Source organism: Mesoplodon mirus, assembly GCF_964341445.2.
Source record: "Mesoplodon mirus genome assembly, chromosome: 5".
Taxonomy (NCBI): Eukaryota; Metazoa; Chordata; class Mammalia; order Artiodactyla; family Ziphiidae; genus Mesoplodon; species Mesoplodon mirus.
The window spans coordinates 28,585,158-28,605,415 of record NC_138980.1 but is presented as its reverse complement, the minus strand read 5'-3'; the positions used below and the strand labels follow the sequence as shown (position 1 = coordinate 28,605,415).

The following is a 20,258-nucleotide window of genomic DNA, read 5'->3' as shown; positions in this document are numbered from 1 at the left end:
CTCACTGTTGTGGCCTCTCCCGTTGCGGAGCACAGGTTTCAGACGCGCAGGCTCAGAGGTCATGGCTCACAGGCCTAGGCGCTCCGCGGCATGTGGGATCTTCCTGGACCGGCGCACGAACCCGTGTCCCCTGCATCGGCAGGCGGACTCTCAACCACTGTGCCACTAGGGAAGCCCCTACCACTTAGTTTTTCATGTGTAAACAGGTAAGCAGAAAAGAATACCTACAGACAAACAAAAAGTTCATTATGTTAACCAATCAGGGTCTGGAAACTTCTGCAGTTTTCTTCCCAAGTGTTCTCCGATCAAATCATCTTTTTTTTTGTTTTCCAGTAAACAGTAACATAAATACAAATTGTTTAATAATAACCATAAAGTCTCATAGGCTGAGGTTTAAGTATTTATACTTCATATGGTAAGGAGACAGATATTGGACAATTTCTAGACTCCTGAAGATTTGGCATTAAAAACAAAAATCTCAGTCATCAGAATTCCTATTTCTACGTTTGTGACTAACTACATAAATAACCACTGGAAAACAGGACTTTCCAAGCTAACTTTCCAGTTAGACTTTAATCTTAAACGATGTGTGTATGTGGTTTTATTAATCTATTACGATGCACAAGTTGGATGTCTTTCCATGAATGCTACTTACCACCACTGACATCAACCAATGAAACAGCACACAATACTTACAATTTAATGAAATTCCAACAGCAAACAGTTCCTATGGGTTTTGGTTTCTAATACCTACCTACCTAAAGTTAATAATACTTATTACCTGTTCAACAATTACAGAAAAATCTTTTAAAGTTAAGGAAAGTTTGAGGTAAATAAAGAATACTCATTTAAGAATGAAATAGTCAAGATTTCCTTTTACTCAAAAAAAACAAAAAACCAAACACAAAAATCACTTCCAAGAGTCAACCTCCATGTACAAAAAGGCAAGATCAATCACTGGACACAAAGGATATTCCAAAGGTCTTTAAAAATGGTAATTAATCTCAAAAAAGGAAAATTAATTTTAGCTTTTATATTTCATTCATTATCAAGACCATATTTGCTTAACAAGATAATTATGCGATTGATACAAAACATACAGCATTTACACTTAACTGTACAAAATAATTTAAGGTTTATAAAAATATTAGAATGTTTAGAGTTGACTGACACAGTCTTAAATAATCTCTTCTAGAGAAGTATAGTAAGACCACTGATTTCCATTTTATTTCTTTTTTAATAAGTCAAAGAAAGGATGCTGCAATGCTTCATCCAAGGTAATTCTTTTCACTGGATCATATTCTAACATTCTTTGAATCAGGTCAAACAGTTTCTCATGTTCTTCATCATGACAGAGCATAAATTCCTGAGGGGAAAATGACTTTGTTTAAGAAAGACAATAAAAAGTAGTTAAAACAGGGTTTTTTTTTGTTTTTTTTTTGTTTTACCTTTAATGGTTTGCAGTGTCCCGTAACATATCTACCAGCAGAACTACGTTCCTCCCAATCTAGCTGATTATGATGAAAATACATCTGTTTCCTATAGGAAAGAGAAGTCTGGATTAAATTTTAAGAAAAAAAGAAACCCCAAACCCACATTCTTACCCTGCCCCAAACAGGGGATTGGGGGAAAAGATGGAACCATAGACATCTCTCTATATATACATAAACATACAATTTCTAAAAATCTCAGCAATAATTATATCGGATACCTTATATGGTATTTTTCCTAATCTTGTACCCTCTGAAGTTTTAGTATCCCACCTAAGTTGTACCATATGTGAAACAATGCCAGCTTCAAAAACAGAGGTTCCTAGATCCATTCCTGTAAATTCTGATTTCACTAGATCTGGAATGGGGCTAGAAATCGTTAACAATTCCCTGGATGACTTCTGCGGTGAAGCTATGTTTTGAAACCACTTATAGTATTCTTGTCCAAAGACGTACATGTGGTTTGCAACAGTCTGGAATTCAAATTTAGATAGGACTCCAAAATCAAGCTCTTTTTACTACTCTATGTATTATTTTTAAATCAACCTAGGAAAACATTTATGCAAAGGTTAACCTGAGTATAAAAACACCACTTTATTTACTGGATCACAAAGTAAATATTGCATTACTTTTCAAAAACTTGACTTCATGAAAAAGAATTCAAAATCTACAGTCTTTGGAATAAGCAATAACAACAAAGATGGGTTTTCTATAGTTTGAATATAGGCCACTGCATGTACCCAATAAGGACTTTAATCTTAAAAAGCATACCTTGTTTTCTGAATCATGTGTGTTGGTATGGGTCCTAATATACGTTCCATCATTGCCAGGTGTTCTTTATTATCATTAGTCTAAAAAATATAGGAAAAAGAAACTTAGCACTTTCCATTTCCCTACACGCACATAAAAGGATAACACAAGAAAACAGTGTGTCCGGGACTTCCCTGGTGGTCCAGTGGTAGAGAATACACCTTCCAATGCGGGGGACGTGGGTTCGCTCCCTGGTCGGGGAACTAAGATCCCACACGCTGCGGGGCAACTAAGCCTGCCCACCACAACAAGAGAGCCCGCGAGCCACAAACTACAGAGCCCACACACTCTGGAACCCGCACACTACAAGTGGAGAGAGAAAACCCACGTACCGCAGCAAGAGAGAAGCCCACGTGCTGGAATGAAGACCCAATGCAACCCCCCAAAAAAAGTAAATAAATAAATGTTAAGAAAAAAAAAAGAAAATAGTGTTTCCATAAAAGGACTAGATTAGACAGCTATACAATTTATATTACACTCTACTTCAAAGATGGAATAAAACTGAATGAGCTACACTGATTGTCTGATTTCTGAAATGAATTGGTAAGGTTTGTAGAGCTGATTGAGGAACAACTTTTTAAGTATATTTTACTGAAGTACAGTTGATTTACAATGTTCGAATAATTTGTTTAATGTAAAACAGAACAGTTTTCCTTATTTGTATTACTTGCACTGTTTAACTGAGGGATGACTGGGAAGATTACCAATAACCTGGCTACTCATTTTATCGGTTGCTTAACTAACCTCCATTACCCAATGGATAGCAACTTTGTAACACTAATCCTAGACAATAAAAATAGAGTCCCAATAATTCTTACAACAACCTTGAGCTAGGAATGTGGGAACATAACTTTCAAAGAGGTTAAGATACTAGCTCAAGCTCATATAGCTCATCAATGAGGAAACCTGAGCTGTGAACCCAAGTCAAAACTCATATTCTTAAATTACACAGTAACAGAGCTTTGGCTAAAGTCGAATAAATTGTTAAACTAAATGGTACACTCCTAAGCAGAGGCTGGAAAGCTTCTTCTATAAAGGACCAGATAGTAAATATTTTAGGCTTGGATGGTCACAGATGGTCTCCACCACATATTCTTTTTCATTTTTTAAAGCAGGCATCAGATAGGATATAGTTTGCCAATCCTTGCTCTGAAGAGCAGAGTCTATGTGCAATGCTTTTTAAATCCATTAACTACTGTGCCTAGCACACTGCTTTCAAAATGTTCTTAAGTCATGACAGGAATAAATAATACAAGCTCCATTATCTTCAAAAAGTTCCTTAGTTGAAGACTATTTTGGAGGGTGGAATTAAAATATAAACCACATCTCAAACCAAAGTTAATAATCGACGCTTAAGGTCTCAGAATGATTTACAATCATAAGACCATCTGAAGGATTTTATATGTGTCAGAATGAAGAAAGCATGCACTGTGCTCAACTTTTTCCTTGACCCTATAGCTTACTACCACAAAACCAGACACCACCCCCTAGAAATGTCCGACAGCTATGTTCTAGATATCAAACTTGTCTACAAACTCAGAGTACTTTTAACAGATCTCTACGGAGTAGACAGAAGTTTGGTGAGGTGCCCCAGAGCGGCGAACACATATATTCTGCAACAGCCACCTAAGTGACTTATAATTCATCACAGCTTCCTCCCTCCTCATCCTGCATTGCCATAACCTCAAAGCAACCTTGACAGTATTAGCCAGGAACTTCCTAACCACCCTCACCCCATCCAACAACACACCTTGATCAAATCACAACCCTCTTAAAGTTCTCCAATGCTTACACCACTTGAAGCTTTCAAGACTTTTAGTTTTCCGACATAAGCAAAATTATGAGGAAAACAAGTAGAGACCTAAATAACATTTTCTCCTTTTTGTTCTGCCAAGTAAGCCAATAACTATTATCATTGCATAGAAAGAACATTTTAATACCAAAAAAAACAGGAGAGATAATTTCTAAATGAAAGCCAGAATGGCAACCCTACAAAATCATTTTCATTTTAGACCGGTCTACATTTGGAAACCACTGACTCCTAGGATAAAACAAATACCTTTCTATGGCAAACAAGTCCACTATGAATCAGTACTTGCCTACTGACACCATTTTCCTATTTATCCAAGACACTCCGGCAGCACTATTCATCCTTCCTCAACTAGAGTAGCTTCCTTTATGCCTCTTGCATTTATGAATACCATTTCTTCCTGATATGGCCATCACACACTCTAGTTTTCTGACAAACTCTTACTCTTCCTTATAGCTTGGATTAAACTCCCTATTCCTCAGTGATGCCTTCTCGAAGGAAACTTAACCGTTCACCTTTTCTGGGTTCCCTTCTACATTGTTCCATCATAGCAAGTATCATATTGTACTGTACGTTTTCCCATGTCTATCCTGTGTATGTCTTCCTTGAGGAGAGAGATGCTGTCTTTTCATTTTTATACACACAGTGCTTAGAAATGTGCCTAGGGTGTCATACATGCTTAATACAACTTACTGTTTCTGAATTCTTTTAATAAAAGTGCAACATAACCAGCGCTGAATTAAAACTGACCATAGTAACACTAATGTAAATTTATGAAGGAGCATCACAATAAAATGGATCATATGAAGTCAATATGAACCATGTGTTTAAAAGCTCCACATGCAGAATGAATTATGACCATTCACTGAGAGTAGTTCATTCAACTGTGGTTTTAGAGAAGGATGACTATTTTGCACATGGAAGTTTACATCTTAAGAATAATGACACTATGGCAACTTTCCAATATGGAAACCAAAACTTTAACATGCCTTTAACATTAAAGCTCATTATGAATCAGTAAGTAACATTTACTAAATACATACCTGAAAGACTGTGAAACCAAGGTAATATTCAATAAGAATGCAACCTATGCTCCAAACATCACATGGCTGAGACCAACCTAAAGCTATTTAAAAACAAAACCAAACATTTTATTAGGCAACAGTTTTTAATTGCCAATACACAATATCTTTTCCTATGTGGGTGCTCTCTTTATATAGCCCATTTAGGAGAAGATGATAGTAAATTCAGGGTTTACATTTTTAGTTTTATACCAAACATGATTCAGTATGCTTTCACAGTCCTCCATATCCTTGTATCAACTTACAGTATTTTAACCTGGGGGAGGAGGCATTTTATGGAAAGTAAGAGGGGTGAGCAAATAGTCCATAGTCTCTGAATTGCTTGTGCAATGAGGAGCACTGTTATACCCACTTAACGGTTGTTCTATGAAATTTTACATTTTATTAGTGCAAACATAGGTCAATAATTATCCTCAGAGTGTAATTACTAACCCCTTATCAATTACCATCAGCTTGATATCTGAGTTTATTTCTTCCATTAAAAGAAATAGTAGTGTCACCTAAATTATGTAAGAATTATAATGGATATTATAAGCAGTGTCACCCATAAGCAGAATTATACAGATATTTAAAGTTCACATAGAGAGGTATCTATATATGTACTTTCAGGTTGTCTAGACATGATCATATATTTTCTCCTTCAGAATTCTCAATAGTAACATTATTCAGAAAAGAAAAAAACACCTAGCCTTAAGTCTCTATCTATTTAGAAAGGAAAAGAGTAAACCTAAACCATACAGATGTTTTAACCTTTTAAAGATTAAGTTTTTAATAAAAAATAATGTACAAATAAAACCTACTTTAAAAGACATTTCAATTACTTTCAGTAACATTACTGAATTTAAAGACAAAGGAAGAAACAATATATTCAAGGAACTTGACTATGATTTAGCCATTTTTGTTAACCCTCATGGTACTTATCACTTGAACAAAAGGATAATGGAGCATGGTTTCTACTTACAGTAACACATACAAAATCTGCAAATGATAGAGCTTGGATCTAAGATGAAAGTTTTCTTTTCCAGCCACTCCTGTCTCCCAGTCCAGCTTTCTCCCAAGTGACTGTAAACTACCTCATTCTCTTATGGCTCAGCTCTCATACTCTTTGGAATTTCACATCATTCACTTTGACCAACTTCTGTTTACTACCAACACCCAAGACATGAGACCAACTGCCCTCCTCAGTGGTGGCACCTGACAACATCTTCCTCTTCAACCTAATTCTGCCTTAATCCTCAGGAGTAACACTTCACAAACACACAAAGAACCCTTCTAATCTTCCCATCTGTTCATTTCTTTTCCTAAACACCAATAACCCCAATTTCAGATTTATATCAACTATCCCCAGCCTGGCCACACATGGGACTGTATTATTACTAAGAATCACTGTATCTTACGCAATCTAGGAGGAGGCCATTAACTAACTGTAAGATACACCACTGTTTTATGAACCAATAACCAAGAAAAAATGCTGTTTTGTCTTATGTTTCCTCACATGTTAAAATGTGGAGAAAAATCTTCTTCTTAAAATTGATAAAACACAGCAAGTTATCTCTTTTTAAGCTCTGAAAATACCTATCTGTCCACAATCTCCTCCCACACTCTTTTCTTTTACCTTCATTGCAGGCTTCAGTCCTCAACCATGAATACACTTTCTAAACTACTGCAACATAGCAGCTTCTTTCAGACCATACTAAGCAGAAATCCTAGTAACATCAATCTCAAAGATGAGCTCCAAACCTGTGCTATCCTATGTGGTAGCCACTAGCCACATGTGGTTATTTAAATCTAAAAGTTTAATTAATTTAAAATTCAGTTCCTCAGTCACACTGGCTATACTGAAAGTACACAGTAGTCTACGTGTGGCTACTAATGGCTACCATGTTGGATAGTGCAGATATACAACATTTCTATCATCATGGAAAGTTCTACTAGCCAGCACTACAAACTATTCTTAATTTCCTGTCCCTTTTACTAATTCTTTACTCTAGGTAAACATCATTAGTTTGCTTTCACACTCATATTCTCAACTACCCAGTCCTCTTCGACAAAAGGTAAAAAGTGGAAAAGACTGATTCCACAAAGATGTTTTACTATCCAACCTCGGTTGAAACTTACTTTTGGCAAAGTAATATGCTTATACCATTTAACTATCTCCCAATATCACCTGATCTGAATTTTTCCCACTGTCTCCAAGCCCCCAAATCCATCTCTGACTTCCTTGCTCTATCAACATGACTCGGTCTCGAACTTTTAAATTTTGAGGCATAAGATGCGCTCTCCCTCACTGAGTTCCCTTTTATTAATATTGAAAAACCCTGCACCTTAACTAATTTTCCTTTCCATGCTTTCCCATGTCAAAGATGATCAAAGAAGCTCTCCTCTTAGACTAGCCCCTCTTTCTTCTCCTCTTAACCTCCGTCCACCCTACATCTAGACGTCTGCCAGCCAAATCTTTAGCATTTTCCCCAGCACCATGCTTTGTGATGAGACGAAAAGAGGTGCCCACATCGCTTCAAAATCACACTGCTGTCATGGACTTAGCCAATACAGCTTGTTCTCTTATGATCTTGTAAGACTGACTTGTTCAAAAAGAACCACCACCTGGAATATCTTTACAGATGATATCACATTTTTCCCACTCAGGAAAATTATTTATAGCAATGTCCAGACAGCTTTTATGAAAACAGAAAACATTTTCTGTACACTGCTAAGAAAATTACAGCTATCCCCCAACTACCTGCCCCCCAATAAAAGCTATAGAGAACAAAAAATCTCTTTTTCAATTAAAATATCAGGAAGTCTGGTATCTACTAACCCAAAATGACCTCTGGAGCTCTGTAATGCCGTGTAGATATCACAGTGCTATGATGTTCATCATCGTATGTTGCACTTCCTAAGTCAACAATTTTGACATCTGTGTTTTTCAGTGTGCGTTCATCACGTTTCTAGAGATACAGTTAAGTAAACACAAAGATCAATAAAGATATGAAATATTTTATAGCACTATCCAAAAGGCTTGCACATGAATTCTCTTTTTGATTTTCAAAATAACCCCATGAGAAAGGCAAAGGATTACCCTTTTGGGGTTAAACTTCAGGATATAATAAGCCTCAAAGGTAAAATTCCTCATCCAAGGATCACCAAGCTAAATTAATTTTAAAGACAACTACCAAAATTAAAACAAGTGTAACTTACCATTTTTGAATTATACTTGACTACATAGTCAGACTCCACAAATAAAATATTTTCAGGCTTCAGATCTGTATGGGTTAATTTATTATGATGCAAAACTACAAAAGAACAAAAAGACATTATTAGTTTCACTTACAAATTTAATCTGTACCGGGGGAAAGGAGAATTAGTAGTAGAGGTAGGGATCAAAAGTGGTTTCATCTTTACTTGCAACGTGCATTTTTAGTGACAATGGTTTGATATGTTGCTTGTCCAATAAAACCTTTAATTGACTGGTATTTAAAAATTTAACAAGTATACTTACAATTTACTGACTGACAGATCTGATATGCCATTTGCCTGATATGGTCAATTTGAAATGGCAGAAAGCTATTTTCTTTCATGAAATCATAGGTACTAAGTCCCAGGAGTTCGAACACAATACAAATATGACCATGATGATCAAACCATTCTAGCATCTGGACACATCGGCTGAAACAGATCAGAATACAAATAATTCAGTTCACAGAATTCTGATTATTTCATGGAACATAATGGATCACAGTTCCAAGTTTCTTACTTACAAGACATTATTGGGATCAGTACTATTTAAATGCTCCAATACTTTGATTTCTGAATGAGCTGCTTCACGATATGGTCCCACATTTTTTGTGATTTTCACTGCTACATGTATGCCACCCCTTAAAAACAAAATGAAAATGGTAAATGTACAGAAGGGCGTTGAAGACATGTATCCTCTAAAGCAGCTGTCCCCAACCTTTTTGGCACCAGGGACCGGTTTCATGGAAGACAAGTTTTCCATGGTTGAGGGGAGGGTGTGATGGTTCAGGTGGTAATGCAAGCTATGGTGAGCAGCAGATGAAGTTTCACTCGCTCACCCACTGCTCACCTCCTGCTGTTAGGCCCAGTTCCTACCAGTCCACGGCCCAGGGGTTGGGGACCCCTGCTCTAAAGCATCATCTTGTTAAGTACCAATCACTCTATGCTATTTTCCTAAAATAATCTTTCAGGGTATATTATAGCAGATCTATAAACATTTTTTCAAAACATTTTGACAAAATATACATTATACAGAGTGATGATTTCTCTTAATACTTAAGAACGTTAATGTTTGTTTCCAAAAGTTTAAATTGACCTAGATTTTATAAGTAGTTTTTTTTTTTAAAAAAGGATAAAAATATAAACCTTGAAGATACTACTGCTGAAAACATTCAGTCATTCGCCAGGCTAGACCGAATGTGCCAGATGTTGCATTGGAATCACTGTTAAAAAGAGCTTGTCCCATGTACCTCACAGTCTAATGGAAAAGACAGACACTTGAACAACTTATCATTAGGTTAGAAGTGCCTGGTATAAGGTATAGAGAGAAGAAAGAACCTAACCATCAGAGTTAGGGGAGCTCAGACTTCTTCAGAGAAGAAAGACAACTATCAGTTTGTTAGATAATTCTGGCAAAGGAGACACCAGCAATAAGTCATCAAGCCAAAAAAATGTTTAGTGCATTCACGGATGCGAAGAGGTATAAATAGCAACAATGTAGGGCAGCGTGTTTTAGACCGGGGCATCTGTAGTACTTCCTAAAAAGTACAGAGGGAATTCCCTGGTGGTCCAGTGGCTTAAGACATGAGCTTTCACTGCCGTGGGCCCAGGTTCAATCCCTGGTCGAGGAGCTGAGATCCCGCAAGCCATGTGGTGCGGCCAAAAAAAAAAAAAAAAAAGCCGTAAATGATTTTGAGGAAAAGGATTTCCAAATCTTCAGCTTCCTTCTGTCCTCTTTTCTAAACCTGATCTTCTTGAATACAAGCCAGCAGTCAACCCTGCATTTTTCACTATGGCCTTCCCACATTACAAAAGAGAACCCCATGCACGTGAAATTAATATGGCAAGGTTTGTGCCCCAGGCTGTTTATAAAAAAGAAAAAAAAATTCTTTGAGGCAAAAATTTTTCTAGTGGCTGAATAGCAAACCTATTCCGAACTCATTTCTTTTGACAAGGTCCCAATGAAGTTGTGGGCTGATATATAATCATCAAACTAAATTTTTAATGATTTATCTCCCTATGATGTATAGCATATATCTCAAGACTTAAAAGAATTACTATAAAACTGCTGTGACAAAACTTCTTCTAGTCTCATCTATTTCATCATATGGACAAGTTTTCTAACTGCTAATAAGCTATAAAAATGAACAGTGCTAATAGCTATAAAAATGAAAAATGGATAATGGTGTTAGCTAATGCTACTATAGTAATCATATTGCAGTATAACCAACGTTATACACCTTAAACTTATAAGCTTTCATATTACTTGTCAATTAAAAAAAAAGAAAAATGGAAACTTAATGTTAAAACAGTAAGATTTATCTATGGACACATGAACTCGTTTTTTTTAAAGGCCCCAACCATCTCGATAAAAGATATATTTACAATTACATTGTATGTTTTAGGTCTAATAAGTATCAAAATTTGTAACAGATTTGTACTTGATCAATTGAATACTCTTCATTGGAATATCTCAAATACTCAAGTCTTGGAACCTCAAGAAATTTTTAAAAGACCTCAATGGGACAACTAGTGAAATGTGAATCAGGTTGTAGATAAGCTGGCAAAACTTGAAAATACATATAACATGTAAATATAGAGAATGATTAAACACTGTAAAATGTTAACATTTGTGGAATCTGGGTGAAGAATAGATGGGAATTCTTAGCAACTTTCCTAAGTCAAAGTATTTCAAAATATCTTAAAATTTTACTTTATGTTCACATTTTTGTCATAGAGAGGAAAGGGTGATAATAAAAGACACTTAGGATAATATTCTTTATGAAAAGTGAAGTAAAAGTTAAGTTCAAGATAAAGCATTTCTAAGTATTCAAGAAAAGTTTGTTCATGGATGACAGGAGGTATCAAGCTGTTGTATTTAGATTCCCCCAAACATATTTAGAAAGAGAGATATGTTTTTTTTTAAAAAATCACCATTTACAATAAGCTGGAAATTACATCCTCAACTATTTTATGATGAAAAGTATAGATGTCAATTTAGAAATGTGCAGTTTCCACTAAACTGTTGTAAGACGTTCACTTACAAAAAAATTTGCAACCGCAGAAGAGAGATCCTAGAGGAAAACATGAAAATGAAGCAGAGAGGGTCAAATAACAAAAAGTTTAGTATAACTCATTAAAGAATCTGGACTTTATTCTGTAGGCTTCAAGTAATATAATTTATTTATAGTTTGAGAAGCTAACCCTAACGTGCAAATATTATCCTTTGGAAATAAAAGTTTTTGAACCAAGAAGATTAGACATGCTAATTTATTGTCTCTGCAATTCAAAAGTAGGGTAAAGCACTCCAAATCTCTTATAGAAAGCTAAGGACCTAAGTTCTGGGAAAGTCTTCACTTGAACACTGACATTAATTTCCATGAACTCCATCTGATAAACATTTTCAGCATTCTTGGTCAAAATCCATACTTATGGTAAATAAATCGTACACAGTTCAAGAACTTCTGAATACTTATACCTCCCAGGAAAACACATAGCTACCACTTAAATTCCATTTCATCTAAATTATGGATCCTTCTCCACCAAAAATATCAGAATGTTCAAAAAAGAAAAACAACAAACTTACATGCCATGATCAAGGCACTCTACAACTCTGCCAAAGGTCCCTTCTCCCAAAGTGTTCACGATTTCATCTAAAGTGAGGGGGGAGAAAGAAGTGTAAGTACCTGAGTACAAATTATCAGTTATTCAAATAATGAATGCTTAAGTGTGGAATTTTTTCAAATGCTCTCTATTAAAGCATAATTAAGGTTCCAGCCCTCAAATTATTTGATTTTCAGATGCTACAAAAATAATGTAGATAGCTATCTTTCTTGCTCTAATCTCAAATTCCACTGATTATTTTGGAACTTTAGAGTAGAAATATTTAAACTCTATAGAAAAGAAGAAATACAAAAGAACAACAAACAAACCCACAGAAAACAAAACAAAAAAGCAATGAAGAGTTCTTTAGCCCCCCGCTGACAAACTATTCTTAAAAAGATTATTCTGTCTGCAAAGTTTAAAAAGTGTTGAAAAATATTCTATACATCTTGCTTTTAGAACGTCTCCACTTTGACAGATAAGGTGACCCTCTTCATCATCTTCTATACTCCTGGATCTTTTCCTTTGGTGGCTCTTCTGGAACGGCAAGTGGGCAGCACCAAGATCGTCCAGCCAATCAATATAGCAGAGTGAATTCAGGGCAGAATACGCAATTCATTCAGCGGGGAGATATTCAGGCATTCCGATAAGAACCAGGCCACGAAGAGTTGGCAGGAGCAAGTTCAAATTCAGTCCCCAGAGATTCACAGGACACAGTTTATGTTACAGAAGAAAAACATGGCAAGATTTTCAGATAAGTTACTTAAAGTGGCAATAGAAAAAACAACACAATTGTCTCTAAAATACTGACTTAATTGAAGTCTGAAATTTAAAGAATGCAATGTCATGATCTATTAATCTCGTTATAAAATAGCCTATGCTGTGAGTTGAGATGTCTAGTTTGTCAGGAAAATGTTTTAAAACGTCAAGATTAGCTCAAATTGATACTTAGCAATATTTTTAAACATACTTATTAAAATAAAAGGGGAAAATAAAGGCTAATGTCAATGTTTGATCTAATCAATGATAGTTCTACTGAAGAAAACTTGGGGAGGAAAATAATAACTCATAGTTTACTGCAAACAAGTGAAGGTTCATGAGTGTAAAAAAAAAGGCAGGCTTTCTGGACAATAATTTCCCCTTCAGCACCCACTTTCAGAACTCCAATGGAACTAATTGCAGATTGTGCTATACACAGGGTAAGTATCCACCAGTGCAACTTTCTACATTTGTCTCCAAGTACTGGGAAAGGGGTTTCTTTTAAAGTAAAAAATGTTTAAGATGAAAGAAAAGATGGGTGCTTCATCTTTTCGTATGATTATGTTATAAAAGATAAAAATATTTTTAACATTAAAATCAAGAACCTCATGATCTGGTCTGCAGAAAATGAGTAAATGTGGGCAAATGAGGACTAACTAATAAATGCAGATTAGTTGTAAGAATTTGGAAGTTTCCTTTAAGGATTCAAGTAATATAAACACAATTATATTCATATAGTATTATAAACTTTTTCAAACTTATTGGCTCAGTAAGAGCTTTTACACACAAATAAGTATCCACCCAAAATAAAAACAAAATCAATCATACCGAACGTGACTGATTACTTGAACATTGTCTATTACGCTTCCTTTTAGGACTGCTTCTCCAGCTTCGGACTGAAGATTTACTGCAGTGGATTCGATAACTGCTTTCAACGTCTCTGTGATAACGTCTAGGAACACATCTTTTGCAGTAATCATTTCTGTATTCATCAATGTTAGGAACATATATTTTGCAGTAGTCATTTCTGTATTCATCAATGTTAGGAACGTATATTTTGCAGTAGTCATTTCTGTATTCATCAATGTTAGGAACGTATATTTTGCAGTAGTCATTTCTGTATTCATCAATGTTAGGAACGTATATTTTGCAGTAGTCATTTCTGTATTCATCAATGTTAGGAACGTATCTTTTGCAGTAGTCATTTCTGTATTCATCAATGTTAGGAACGTATCTTTTGCAGTAGTCATTTCTGTATTCATCAATGTTAGGAACGTATCTTTTGCAGTAGTCATTTCTGTATTCAGCAATGTTAAGAACATATCTTTTGCAGTAGTCATTTCTGTATTCAGCAATGTTAAGAACATATCTTTTGCAGTAGTCATTTCTGTATTCAGCCATGTATCTCCGGTCCTGATAATATCTCTCATTCAAGAACCTTGCTTCTAAATAATGACTGCAAACACATTAAAGGATTTAAAATTACTCTCTTCATTCTAGAACGCTTTAACGTTTAACCACATTTTAACGTGGTTAAAATAAAACATTCTCTCAAGAATTCCTGGTTTCAACAGCTAACTCAATAAAAGAAAAAAATACAAATTGATGAATTAGAACTTATACTTAACTCACAAAACTTAAATAATTTTACTTTAACCAACAAGCAAATGGGTACATATATCTCTATTAATATATACTGCTATGAAGGAACAAACCTTGGGTCAAATCATTCAACATATTCAGTGTTTACTTGAAATCAAGTGTCCCTTTACCTTCTGGTGAAAGTTAAGACCAAAAATTCACAAAACTGCTCTTCTGAAATTCATCAATCTTATGATATATGCATCTGTAACTAAGCTCTCTTCCTTTTTGCAGAGCCACACACAACATGAGGCAGGCAAAACAGGATTCCTTTCCTTCTTAATGTAAGTTAGGTATCTCTGGCACACAGAGTTCTTGCACGAAGGGTGTATTAGAGCTAAAAGGAATCTTAAATATATTTCAGGCCTTTCATTTTACAGATGACTACACTGAGATCCCTAGAAGGAAAACGATTTGCCATGGTTGTAGAGCACATTCTAAATCCTATTGTATGTGCCAGTATTATTATACACACCACCTATTCCATCTCCTCTCCTCTATTTCGAGCTTCCTGTATCTTTCTGAGAAATAGTCAACACAGTTTTTGAACGCTGCTTCATGTGCCAAAAATATCCAAAATATATGCCCCTCAAATGAGAAAAGGTTCTTATAATTGCTTGCTTAGGATTTCCCAACCCCCTACTTGCCTTTGCATTTTGAATTTCCTGTCACTCCTGCTTGTGAAATAAACAAGAATTCAGGGAAAACAGCATCATCTGGTGCCATAGTGCTTACCTTCTTTTTGATTTTTTTATTTTTTTTGCGGTACGCAGGCCTCTCACTGTTGTGGCCTCTCCCGTTGTGGAGCACAGGCTCCAGATGCGCAGGCCCAGCATCCATGGCTCATGGGCCTAGCCGCTCCGTGGCATGTGGGATCCTCCCGGACCGGGACACGAACCTGTGTCCCCTGCATCAGCAGGCGGACTGTCAACCACTGCACCACCAGGTAAGCCCCATAGTGCTTGACTGCTGAATCTACAGATCCCTTTGAAAATCTAATTGAGAGGTATGGGCCCTCTCCCCTAAGAAACGCACAAATGCGTAAACAAATCTTGGCAAGGGATTTCAGAGATCATGGACCTCAGGAAGTCAATGGATTCCAGTTAAGCAGCCTTGATTTGATGGAAAGAAAAAGACAGAGCCAACTGACCCAGTTTCCCGTCCCCCTCTCTACCTGGGATGAGTATCCTTTTCAACAGTGTGAAGCTTCAAGAGGGATGCACGTGGAGCACTGAGGGAGAGAGGGGACACCTGCCCAGTCAGACACACCAGCTAAAATAATCCTGACAAGCAATGGAGTGACAGATGTTAACTAGACTGCCCTCACTAACCTCGTTCTTTTTCCCAGAATATGTTGTCATTCTTTTTTCTCAGGAGGCTGGTTTATGCAAAAATAAAGGAGAAGCATCTCTAAAACTGCTACTCAACAGGGCTGGCATCAAATCCAGGCTGGGGAGATGCAGAAGCCCCCTTTCCCCAGTGTCAGCCTTAAGTTCTAGCCATTGGAGAAACAACTCAGGATATTAGGGTCTAAATCTGGGTCTAAGTCAGGGATCTGATCAGTTGCTTGGAACCGTTAAGGGAGAGATCTACAATACGTCAAACTAGAAATTACCATACTCTAAAGGGCATCTGTTTAATTCTGTAAGGCATCCTTCCCATAAAAGTCTAAAATGTATCGGAAAACTCTAACACTAATAATCCTTAGCTGGACTAGTGCATGAAATTAGAGCTGCTGATAATCCATAAATAATCTATAGAATAACAAACATGGAGTGAAGTAATACTATGAGGATAAACTAAAAAGATGAGGACCTCTTCAGCCTACAACAACCGAGCCTTAGAGATTAGATAAACAAAGTCTACAGAATTATAAAGGCTATATGGACAGAGTGAACAGGATGAACAGACTGACTGAATTTCTAAAAAGAGTCACTGAATGTCCAGTGAATATTTCACTGTAGTTCTTTAAAACAGCCAAGACTAATGAGGCTATGGGCATTCATTTTTATTTCCACACAGGTCCTGTGGAAGATAAAAAATATATGAGGCAAAATCCCTGCCAACAAATAACTGTTCAATTTGAGATTACTCACACAAAAATCAAACAAAACTCAACCATGCAGGAAATGCCAAAAGCCTGGATATGAGTGCTTAGGAGAAAAAACTCATAATGCTTAAAATGGTCAGGGAAGATTTCGTGAAAAAGAAGGGAAGAGTTGCATCTTAGAGGGACATCAGGATTTGGATAAAGTAGGAAGTAGAAGAAGTGCCAGGAAAGAAAAATGGCATATTACCATCTTACATTTATAGAGTACTTTTAGCCAGAATGGTTTAGAGATGAGTTTGTCTACATGCTACTTAGGAAATAGTAAGTAGACAATTTCAGCAAGAGCAATTTTCACATAGGGGAACATAGGCAAATAAATAAGCTGGGAACAGATCATCCAAAATCTTGCATGCCAGGCTAAAGGGCTTAAAACAGTGTTTCTCAAAGGGTGGTCTGTTTATTAACAATATCGAAATACTGAATTTTTAAAAATGAAGATCCCTGGACCCCAGGTCAGACTCACTGAATAATCTGGTACTATGCATTTTAAACATACCTCCAAAGTGATTCTATTCACACTAAAGTTTCAGAATCACTGGTTTAAGGCTTGATACTCTATGTTACAACAAGACATTTAAGGATATAAAATGTGTTCACAGTGTTCACAGCCACATCAGTCTTCCTGTGTAGAATTAATTGATTAAGCTTGTAGGAAGGGAGCAATTCACAGGCTACTTACAAATCAGAAAGAAAAGACACTCTGAAATATATAGGAAAAAAGGTAAGATAATTGATCTACAATAAAAGCGCTGATAAATCATAAGAAAAATATGCTTTAATAGAAAAAATAGGCTAAGAATACAAAAATAATGTTCACAATCAACTAGACTTCAATTAAAAAATATTCAAGTGTTCAATAAGCACATGACAGAGGACAAATTCAGCAGAAATTTAAACATTCAAATGAAAAGAAAACACTATTCTTGGCATTTCAAAATAGACAAGACTGGTGACAGCATGTCGTAGGGAGTGTAACTTGGTACAAACTTTCTAGAAAAATATGTGGAAAAATATGTGAATATGTAGCAAGAGCCTTATAAGAGTTCACACCCTTTCACTTGAAACTGTCCCTTCTTAGAACCTATTTTCAGGAAATATTCAGAGGCAAAGATTTGTATACAAAGATAGTTTTCAGAAGAAATAACTTTACATCCAAATGGGGGACTAGCATCCTACCAAGAGTACCTTCTTTATATGCTTCTGTATTTTTCAGTTTTTTTCCTATAATTTTACAAAAAAACACTCTTATAAAGTTTTGAATCTTGAAAATGACTATTAGATTACTCCAGATTACGGAGAGCAATTACCACCAGACATCTCTGGTGCCAATATCAAAGAAGAAACTATTGGCCTAGTGGTTATTGCACTGACTCAGTATCATCTTTCTGTGGTTAATTATGAATATGAATAACTGTTCATCATTCATATCACTTCCTTTCGACACATACAATGCATAATAAATCCATGAATGGTTAGTACTATATGTTCAGCCTTACAGAGTATTTTGTAGTTATCTTAATATAGGGTACAGATATTCTTGTATAATACATTAATTAGCTCAGGTCATTGAAATCCTGGCATAGATTCTCCCTCTTCCCTCCATATGATAGTGTGTGAAGAATGATTAGTCTGCACTGATTAACAACAAGCTCACTGTTCTACAGAACACGTCTGTTTTGGCATGGAGAAGGAAAAAAATTGCATACTGTTTTTTAAAGTAACCCCAGTTGGCTAATTTAGAAAGCAATCTGGCAAACAGTCCCAGTGGAACATCTGCACAAAACAAGGAGAAAACATAGAACCAACAAAAACAAATGAGAAAGGGAAATTAATGGAGGACAGAATGAAAGAAATTCTATTCACCTAGGCTTTGTTTAATCATTTAGGAACTTGAAAAATTCCTTCAATTCTATATAAACGTAGTACCTCCAAATTTTACACGGGTAAGAATACAACAGAACAGGACACATGCCATTGGAAATTTTTATTGAGGCCCTTCTTACAACAGCCAAGCTTCTAAAAATCCCAAACATATCCACTGGCCTTATCTACAAATATAACCTGTAGAATACAGTATAGGCAACTAATCCCCAACACACTGTAACATTCTCACACACCACATGCTATTTTTCTCATCTGGATGAACTCTTCCCCACCCTTCATTAGCTCTCATTTGTGGAACCCTAAATAAGTGTCCCAATGTACAGCTCTCCCTACTACATACAAGTTAAAGGCACTCACTGGTCCTTTAATCACTTACTTAACTTTCGTGTGTCTCATTTCCCACAACTATATTACTGGCAGCTGGGACTCCATCAACTGTCTCCTACAGCTCCCAAATGGACACAGATATGTGAGAGCAGGAACTCTGTTCTATTCACAGCAGTGGCTAGCATATAATAGGCACTCAGTAAATATTTTCTGAATGAGTATTTGTTGACTGATTTATAAAACAATCTGACAGATGAAAGTTATATAAGCTAATGACAAGTCATTACAACTATTAGTGTTAAAATGGTACTAGTTCAAGCGTAATTTACCAATAAGATTCTTTAAGCTGGTGATGTGGTTTACAATGTCTGTTCTCTTGTGTACTACTGTGGGATCTCCTCTTCTGTTTGTGCCTTCCACTGTAGCTTTCATGTCCCAGGCTTTCTCTGTTATCCCAGTCAGGGCAGTGAGTTCTGTTGGAATGACTCATCTGTTAATGGAAATGAAAAGTGAGTTGTGGAATTTACAGATGGTTATATTTAGTAAATAAAATATTTCACATTACTATTAATTCAATAGAAAAACCCCAGCACATGGGGTCCTACAGGTTCTAAAATCTTCGTAGGTAATGGTTCCCAAGGCATGGAGGCACTGTCCCACTGGTATGTCAGATGATTCTAAGTGGCATACACACCTAGCACTAAATGATAACACTGTGAGACCTGAATGCATTTTCTTTCCATTCTTCTGGATAAATTCTCAGCTTGGTGCATATCTTCAACTAACACTTGCTAACTGCCATTTTTAAAAAAAGAGTCAGGATTCAGGCTTACAGCCTTCAGTAGACAACAATATCTAGCTAGAAATTAATAACTTTTTTGGTTTTATTTTTATCATTACCTTCTTTCTATGGCAAATTATTACTAATCTCTTAAGTTATGGATATAATCAAATTATTAAGTTATTGATGTTAACTTTAAATGTGAACTAATTTAAAACAAATATCACAAGTGTCATGCAGCTTTGTTGAAATACTGTGATACAAATAACTGAAGTCAGAGAAACACTTAGGGATAGAATATAGGAGATGACTGTTTATTTTCAGATCATCCTGCAACCATTCTTAAAATTAAACATATTTGTTATAGATCTGGGGTGACTAAAGAAATGAACCTATAAGGATGAATAGGGTCACACTGAAATCAGATAATTGTGACAATTCCTCGACTCCATCTACATCCTCACAGGTTCCATTCAGGATCACGATCTGTGTTCTAACAATGCCATCCCTATCTGCCTCTTCCCATCTTAATTCTTTCACAAAGCAGTTAAGTTTTTAACAGTGATGTCCAAACTGTTGAAGAGGGTGAGGTTCACAACTCAGCAAGGAGCTGAAAACAGGTAAAATGGAGCAAAACCAACTTAGTTAACCTCCTTCAGTTAGCCCAAATGACTCAGTAACAAGCAGACAAATTCAAGTAAAAAATTTAAAAGATTTCAAATGAATT

The 20,258-nt window shown here is 36.0% G+C and overlaps 1 protein-coding gene across 1 annotated transcript; it reads right to left on the bottom strand.

Moving 5' to 3' along the window:
• Positions 1-965: 965 nt before the first annotated feature.
• Positions 966-19,240, bottom strand: LOC309805072 (dual specificity protein kinase CLK4-like; the record flags this gene model as incomplete). The annotated part of the gene is made up of 13 exons (XM_082622893.1): positions 966-1,366; positions 1,449-1,539; positions 2,262-2,341; positions 5,154-5,236; positions 8,011-8,140; positions 8,391-8,485; positions 8,692-8,858; positions 8,951-9,067; positions 12,013-12,079; positions 12,476-12,566; positions 13,617-13,752; positions 14,158-14,244; positions 19,080-19,240. 13 exons carry the CDS (start codon positions 19,238-19,240, stop codon positions 1,226-1,228), a joined length of 1,446 nt encoding a protein of 481 aa, XP_082479019.1. The 3' UTR covers positions 966-1,225.
• Positions 19,241-20,258: the final 1,018 nt, after the last annotated feature.